General features: G+C 41.5%; 1 protein-coding gene across 3 annotated transcripts in view; it reads left to right on the forward strand.

The window, feature by feature from the left end:
* Nucleotides 1-9,154, forward strand: part of lrp4 (low density lipoprotein receptor-related protein 4) — a 117,148-nt gene that overhangs the window by 67,821 nt on the left and 40,173 nt on the right. For all 3 annotated transcript variants that reach the window (XM_044355566.1, XM_044355576.1, XM_044355586.1), the window contains exon 3: nt 7,206-7,322. In XM_044355566.1, the coding sequence (XP_044211501.1) occupies nt 7,206-7,322 (117 nt within the window). The remainder of the gene's footprint in view (nt 1-7,205; nt 7,323-9,154) is intronic.

Here is a 9,154-nt window from a genome sequence, read left to right on the forward strand (position 1 = left end):
CATATCCTCTTGATATGACTAACTCAGACGGTTAAAAGCTCATATAAGCTTCAAATAAACTTTTAAATGCATTTTCTTACAAAAATGACTGTGTGGACATGCTGTGGATTTTGGCCTCCATCACTTAGGCTACATTGAAAGTGAGTTTGAAAGGGATTCTTTTAATAGCCGGTATGAACAGGAACAGGATGATTACAGTGAGGAAAACCTCTTTCAGTGTTCAGACACAGGAGAAAATATAAAGATGGATAAAAAGTGACATCCAGGTTCTGGTCAGGAGTTTTGAGGTGATTTGTTTGATACATCAGACTATGATTTATAGTCATATATATATATATATAGTCTTATATACAAGATTGATGTCAGCCTCAGAAAGTCGGTGTACCTGATCCTGCAGTAGGTTTTTCGGTTTTGATGGGTTTATAAATGCCGAGTGGCGTTGCGGCCCGGGCGAGGCAGGAGGTCTATTTACTGTAGAGGTGGAGGAGGACGGTAGAAAGCCCATCACACAGGCCGCCGCCCGGACACTCTGCCAAGAAAAACTGTGCTGGCAGCGCCGCTGTGCTCTGACGGACTGAAATATGTGCTGGCTACCGACCAGAGCTGCCTAGAATCAGATAAGCCGCCTCTGTCGGGATCGGCTGTGAGAGGAAAATAAAGAGCGAGTAGAGAGGAGGAGGAGAGACTGAGATGGATGAGAGGGACAGAGGGGATTTGTTTTGAGTTTGAGGGCGGTGTCGGGGCAGGAACGAGGGAAATACTTTTAAATTGATAAAAGTAATACATGTGAAGGCTTTATAAACTATTAAAATATCAGAAAAATGTAATTCAAACACGTTATGATGGGGTTTGATGTGCTGCATGCACACTTTTTGACTTGTAGTGACCCAGATTAGTGGTACAGTGGTCTGCTTGCCCCCCAACAGTTAACCATGCATTCTGCTAGCCATTACATTACAAATCTACAATTAGAAATGTTTTGTTTTCGGTTTGTGAAACGAAAGAAAAATCTATTCGACTTGAATACTGCAGATGTGGCTGGTCGGAGCCTTCAGGAAAAGAAATAAAGAAGCAAAACTGAGACGTGAGAAGTGAAGAGAGAAGTAGAAACCAGAGAGCAGCGTGAAGAAATATTTGGAGCTTCGGAGGAGAATCTCTTTACATGCAAGAACATGAATAATTTGTGAACAGAGTGTATCAAAAAAGTGAAGGAGGTGAGAGACAGTCAGGGGAGTCAACTCAGTTACAACAGCTAAGTTTAATAGTTGTCTCCAAACTTGCTGAATCTTTCTGTTGGCTATGCCTATGTGTACACCCTTATACTTTATAATTCTGTCTACATCTCATAAAAAGTCTCCACTAATGCAGATGCAGTCATGATCTGAAAGGCTGCAAGAACAAATCACGGTGACCTTTTAGCCACTTCTTATAGTTTTACCTGAAAAACTTAAGTTTGAAACCAAAAAGACGTCGGTATCCTGATGTGACATCACACCAAGTAGCTTCTTCCTGTAAAGAGGTGTTTGTCAAGGCGACTTTTGATATAAAAAAATATAATAAAAAGGAGAAAAGCAGCAGCTACATGGAAGGACTGACGTCTCTGTCAAAGCGTTTAACAAACACACGGCGTCGAAAGGTGTCGAGCTCGACTTTAATATTTTCACACACAGGTTGTTGCTGTTCGTTCTTGGCAGTAGCTGTTTTTTTTTTTTTTTTTGCCTTTCATGTTTTTTTTTTTAAATGTATTTATTTGCGAGACATATTTTTCAGTCTCTGGCAGCGACATCAAGGTGCCCTTTCCTCCCCCCCCCCCACACACACAGTTTACCCTCAAAACCCGCTGCTGTGAAGCTCTGTAGTTTGTCATACAGGTGTACATGTGTGTGTGTGTGTGTGTGTGTGTGTGTGTGTGTGTGTGTGTGTGTTTGTCTGGCTGCTTAATGTCAAACACGGAGCCAAAAGAGTTTTTTTTTTTTTTTTTTTTTCAAAAAAAAGGACACAGATCTCCAGATTTCCACTGTGAGTAAGTGTTTCCAGTAGAGACGACAGTAATCTGGAGGTGAAACGACCTGTTTTTTGGACTGAAAGAGAAAACCTTTATTAAAGCTCCTCGGATGAAATATTCTCGTTTTAGACGCGCAGACGTCCTCTATCGCTCTTTAGGGTCCACATCTGTTTTTCAGTCAGACACAGTGTCCTCTCCCTCTCCATCTCTCTCTCTCATCTGTCCATCCCTTCATCCATTGAGTCAGCGTGATAAGCGATGTTTAGGCAGATATATCGGTCCCATTAGAGCCACTTGATTCTGCTGTAGTACAGTAAAGGGGAGGCCATTAACTCTGCTGCTCAAGGCCACTTAAAGACACACACATACATCTTCTTAAAGACACGGAACACACACACACACACACACACAAGCCAGACATGTACAAGCCAGACATGTACATTCTCGCTTGGATACAGTCGATAAGCGTGCAAAAATAGATGTGGCTATTTTCAGTTCATCTATGGAGAGAAGTAAAGGATTTATCACAGTTTATATTGAATATTAGAAAAAATCAAACCTGTTTTTCTCCGCTACAGTTATCCGCTTTGGCATCAGTGCGTCGAATCTGAGCGTGTTGAGACAAAATCTCAGGTGAAAATCCTTTAAAACCAGTATGATCTTATTAAAAACAGTATTAAATATGTTGTTTTCGGTGTGGCGTCTGTAAAATGTAAGCGAGAAAAAAAGCAAACTCTCATCACGAGTTACGACAGAAGTGATGTGCTCGGATCGCTCACTGTGATGTCACACTAACATTCACACTCGCTATATGAAGGAAAAGATAAATTCACTTATCGGTATCGTCATTTACTTTTCTATCAGTTGACAGAACGATCGATCGAGATCGAGCAATAAACAGTTTTAACAGGCAGTGACTGTGTGTGTGTGTGTGTGTGTGTGTGTGAGAGAGAGAGAGAGAGGGGGAAAGAGAGAGAAAGGGGGAAGAGAGAAAGAGAGATGATGATGGGAATGGCAGGTGTGTGTTTGTGTGTGTGTGTGAATGACCTGTGGAATGCAAGTGGGAATTCTGTAACGCGGATGAGAAAAGCCCATGGGTGAAGGTCAGTGTGTGTGTGTGTGTGTGTGTGTGTGTGTGTGTGTGTGTGTGTGTGTGTGTGTGTGTGTGTGGTAAACGTTCTGGGGGAAATATTTCGTAAAGGCGTCGCAGCGTGACAGAGACAAACATTCTGTGTGTGTGTGTGTTTGTGTTTTTTCTATCACCTGGAAGGGTCACGCTGGGCTGCCGAGGAAGTCGAACAAGCAGTTCTGTTTTTTTTTATCCAGATTTTTAGGAAACATTTTTAGCAAACAAGTCAGAAACATATCATGCATGTGTTTCTATCATCAACTGTTATGTGATTATACTCCGGAGGATGTGACGGTATTATATAATTAATGAAGCAATGCGGGAACAGAATGTGTTGCACATCTGTTCTCTTGTGAATTGAACTTTAATGCATCATTCTGTTTGTGCTTTTACTTTTTTTATCGACTTTAAAAAAAAAAAAAACCTACATCATCAATATTATGGATGTTCAGCGCACAGGTTCCCCCTTTTTCTCTTGGAAGTGGAAAAGCATTCTGGGAATCGTAGGAATGAGGAAGGTTGGAGTTCAAGTGAAAAACATCATAAAACGATTCCTAGAATGCAAAGAACAACAAGCGGCGGACAAAGTTAGGGATGGGGGAGGGGGAGGGGGGGGCTCTTGTGAGTGAGTGAGTGTGTTAATTAATGTGTGTGTGTGTGTGTGTGTGTGTGTGTGTGTGTGTCAGCCTCAGAGGAATGCAGCGGTAGCAAGCGGAGCAACGCTGAGCTGAGCAGAATCTGTCTGATAAGAGAGATCAAAGTGCCCAGAGACCTCATCAACCTTCCCTAGCATGCTCCCCGCTGATCCACCTGATACCAGGATCAAGCCCCACCTACCGCGTGCACGTGTGTGTGTGTGTGTGTGTTTGTGTGTGTATGTGTTAGAGAGAGAGAGAGAGAGAGAGAGAGAATAGTATTTATTTGCATAGATTCTGCATCTCTCCCAATTTGTGTGCCTAGACAATTCTCTACTGTTTATTTAGCTTGCGATGCATTTTACGACAGCTCCTCTCTTCTTCTTCTTCTTCTTCTTCGGAATTATTTATTGAAATGTCGTTTTTTTTTCCCTCCTTGTTGGTCGAGACCATAAATCTGCTCACAGCTGGTCAGACGTGCGTCCAAAACGCATCAAACCGCGTCAGCTGACAGAAAAAAGAGCTTTCCAGACGACGCGCAGGTGTCTCTCACAATGTTTCACCAGTGGATCTGTGGGAATTCTCCTCCCAGTTCAGTTCCAAGCTTATTGCAGCAGTTCTGGCAAATAACCGAACCCCGAATTTGTGTTTTGAAGGCGAATCATAACAACAGAGAGGAAAGTGTGAATGTTAGGCTGGAACATACCGGCGGTTTTGCATGTTTCAGTCTGGAGGAAACGGTTGATAATTTTTTAATTCGATTTTGATTGTTTGTGTCAAAACTAAATGAAAAATGTAGTTTAAATTGCACTCAAGCGTTGTTTTCATTATTTATTAGCCTGCTGATTAGTTCTTGATTAACAGATTAATCATTTTGTTCTGTAACACGTCAGAAAATTAAAAATGAAATATCGGAATTGCTGTTTTGTGCTACCAACAGACCGAAATCCAAAGATGTTCAATTTACCATCATAGAAGATTGAAACAGACAAAACTGCAAATATTTGTGTTTTAGATGGTGAAGATTCTTTTGCTTTCAGAGTTTTAGAGCTGCAACAATTAGTCGATTAATCGATTAGTCGCCAAGTATTCAATTAATCACCAACTACTTTGATAACTGATTAATTGTTTTGAGTTATTTTTCAAGAAGAAAAAGTGAAAATTCTCCAATTCCAGCTTCTCAGATATGAATATTTTCTGGTTTATTTAATCGTCTATAATAGGAAACTGAAACTGGAGTAAACTGGAGAAGAGATGATGCCACCTTATGCTTTGGGAAACAATAATCAACATTTTTCAACATTTTCTGACATTTATAGGCCAAACAATTGATTAATGGAGAAAATAATTGACAAATTAATCAATAATGGAAACAATCGTTGGTTACAGCCCTAATAATTTTTCCAAAAAAAAAAAAAAAAAATTAAAAAATGCACCTTTCCAAACATTTTTCTTTGCTTTGTCAACATTTCAGTCTGTTATTTCTCAGCAAAGTTTTCATGATATGGGGTCATTTTCACAAATCCAAAAATCTATTATTGGCTTTAGGGAGAAAAAAACCCCACTGATGATCCTCCGTATGTTCTGAGAACATCAAATCCAGAATTTGAGCATCATGAAAAGATTATTGTATTGTTTCTTGCTTTAAAAAGATGGCTTTAATCATTTATATTTTTGTTGATACCTCGGAGTTATTTCCATCTTTGTATCATTTCCTTTTCTTTTTTTTTTTTTTTTTGAACCTAACCCATGTAAGCCAAAGGAACGCTACGTAGTGACCTTGAGTTAAGGACTCTTTATTTGTCATCTCCACGTTAAATAATGAAAAACAATAAAAGGGTCGCTCTCTGGCAGCAGAAGTCAACCTTAATGTTTTTAATGCACCGCATGGGAATAAAACTGAAGCCAGCGGATGCCTGAAGGGAAACAAATAAAGAAATTGATTGCAGTAATGTATTATACAGTATATGCAAATAGAGCCAAACCAGCAGTGTGGTCATGCAGTTTCAGACAGGAGAGTTCATCTGAAGGGGAAGAAGAATATAAAGAAAGAATATTTAGGGGTGAGCGAGCTCTGTTTGCTTATAGGTCTTGCTCTCTCTCTCTCTCTTCTCTCTCTGAATAATGTTATATCCATGCAGGGGTATGTGGGTCAGTGGGGCTTTACTTCTCCTGCAGCCCAGCGCCACACCCCAACACACACACACACACACACACACTCACTTAATTCACCCCACTCGTCCGCCGCCTGTCTGCCTCGGCGGTTAACTCTCGCCGCGTGACGTCATACATTTTTCATAAAGTCTGCGCAGCCTAGTCAATATTTCATATCTGGTATCGACAGGCGAGTGAGAGTCCACTGTAAGGACTTTACTGCTCCCTCTCCTCCTTCCTCCCCTCCCTCCCTCCCTCCTCCTCCTCCTCCTCCCTCTCCATCCCTCTCTAATTAAATTAGCTCTGTCTGGGGATGACAAAGGGCCAGTCATTCGGGCTCTGCTTAGATAGCGAGTAGCTGCACTTAGAGCGGATATGAAGTTAAGCAGGAATGCGCTGAGCTGAAGTCGAGCTCCGTGCGGCTCCCCTCTCCGGGTCTCAGGGTAAGAAGGTGGGGACGGTGTGAGGGTGTCAGGATCCGGATCAGCTGAGACCAGGCAAGAGAATAAAACCTTGTGAATTGAAACTGCGCTCGTCAAACTCTACTGTAGCCAGAAGCCATGCGGGAGGGGATGACTGTAAAACCGGTTAAGGCTTCATTGTGTTGGATTAACGTCACCACTGGTTCACTTTACTCACTTTTAATACACTTTATTATTCATTCATATTGACACAATTTAGCCAAAAGGATAAAATAACGTATCAGAGCCCCTGTTTAGCATTAATAACTAATATATAAACATGTAGCCTAATAAAATGCTTATAACTGACTATAATGTCATTGTAAGCAGATGTCTGGACATTTTAAAGTTTTTATAAGTGTACAGTATTTGTCAACCATTATAATTTTTCCTCTGTAGACATATTTTATTCTATTATAATTGTATTTTCTATATTGTCATTCATATAATGTAATGTCATAATGATGTAATGTTAAAATTTGACACTTGAGGTTAAGAATTGATCTGAATATGTGTCAGAACTTCAACAAGGATTCACATAAGAATGTATTTGCTCCTAAAATCTCTCTTATCTGATACAGAAATAAAGAATAACTTAATAGTAGTAACTGTAGAAGGATAAATGACATGAATGATAACAAAAATTATATTCCACTTTAAGGAAATAAAGCAAAAAGCATAATGACATAAAAGGTTGAAAAAACTCATATTATAGCCCTCTTAAAACTAACCGCGAACTCTCCTCTCCTGTTTTCTTCCTCCTATCGGCTTCACAGGTTGTTTACTTGTTTGTTCACGCTAACGGACCTGTTTGTTTGCAGTGCTTCCCACCTGCTCGCCTCTGGACTTCCACTGTGACAACGGAAAATGCATCAGACGCTCCTGGGTGTGTGACGGAGACAACGACTGCGAGGACGACTCGGATGAACAGGACTGTCGTAAGTACACTTCCTGTCTGTCTTGTCAACACAAACAATCAGCGGCGGTCACATTGATATGAGCCTTGACACACGCGCACACACGTGCACGCACACACGCGCAGCACATACTGGACCCGCTCTGTCAGGCTCGGGGGGGGAGGGGGGGGGGGGGGATGAGTTATTAAAGCGGACAGATGTTGGAGGCAGCCGTGTGCAATGAGGTGTTTGTTTTGAGTCTGAAGGAGTTGCCTGCCTGGCTGTCGGACTCACAAACACACACACATGCACACACACACACACACACTGATGAGAGGTCAGCACCGCCGCAGTAACCGCACAAGACATTTTCTGAACTTTGCCCTCAGTTTATCCTCTTCCTCGTTTGATTTGTGGAGTTTATGTGTGTGTGTGTGTGTGTCTGCGTTGAACCCAAAATACCCCTCAGCTGCCTGCAAGGCGAAACGCAGCGGGGTGAAGTAAAGAGTGTGTCTATTTCTGCCGGGGTATTTATGTATCTATGCATCGCTGCCTGGTGTGTGTGTGTGTGTGTGTGTGTGTGTGTGTGTGTGTGTACATTTGTGTTTCTATCTTTGTGAGGACATATTTAAGTTTACGGCAGTGAGAATAGTTTTGGAAAGTGACGACATTTTTTTTCTGCACCTTAAAGCTGTTTGAAACTCGAAACTGGGGTTTTAGTGTTAAAGGGGCGCTCCGCCTATTTTACACATGAAAGCCAGTTAACCTGTCATGACTCTTCAGATTGTGATTGTATATGGTAGCTAACGGTTGTGCCAGCTGGTCTCACCTCAGGGTCCAGAATTTCTCTTAGACGTTAGGTCACTGTCGACCAACTTAACACCCGCTAGATTTCCATCCATCCATCCGTTCATTCATCCTGCCTGACTGTGGATTCAAACCCACAACCTTCTTGTTGTGGGGAGACAATAATAACCACTACTTCCCCTTTCACAAAATAAAACATTTAGGTTTAAAACGCAATAAAATAAGAAGCGTCGGAGTGAGAGAGTGCAAATTTTCTCCCCATTTCAAAGTTATTTATTTATTTATTTATTGTTGACAAAAATGACCAAAATGCTTAATGAGAATGAACACTTTTAGACTACTGGAAGCACTGGTAGAAGGTGTTTCATGCCTGATGATAGCCAATAGAGACTTCATATTCATAATGGAAAACCTGCCTTACAAACCGGCAGAGAGGCTCTAGTAGATATATGGTTGTGGTTGCATTATGGGAAGTGTAGGATCCAATGTTTTTTTGGATCATGACCCATAGTAGAGACTAAAAGTCAAGACATCTTGGTCTCTGCTGCTTCGATTTCAACCGTACTTTTTTTTAACGTGTGTCTGGTGAGTCCATCGTTTACATGAACACGCAGTATTAAATTGCAGGAGTACTCCTTTAAAGTTTGGGGTTAGAGGGTCAACGAGAAGGTCCTCACAAGTGTATAAGAACAAACGTGTGTGTGTGTTGTTTCATCAGATGTGTAATTAGCGGTCAAACGCTGTGAACGCATCGTCTGCTTTTAGCCTCTAATGACTCAGAAGGCTGCATGTGTCCGGTCTGATCCGTGCGGACGGACGCAGGGACGCGAGCCAGTCGTTCAATCCCGTCATCGGTATCAGTACGGTGGGCGATGCAGTTTAATCACACTTAACACTGTTTGTGCGGACAGAAATAGTTACAGGGAGCGATGTATCCCTGATGGAAACAACACGTGGCCAGAAAGAGACTTTAACTTTTATCTAAACATCAGTACAGCGTGTTGTTCTCCTGTATACATTGGAGTCACAGTAAAAGCTTGAGCGTAAATGATTTTTCCGTGACTATC

The sequence above is a fragment of the Thunnus albacares genome, chromosome 1 (assembly GCF_914725855.1).
Source record: "Thunnus albacares chromosome 1, fThuAlb1.1, whole genome shotgun sequence".
Classification (NCBI taxonomy): domain Eukaryota; kingdom Metazoa; phylum Chordata; class Actinopteri; order Scombriformes; family Scombridae; genus Thunnus; species Thunnus albacares.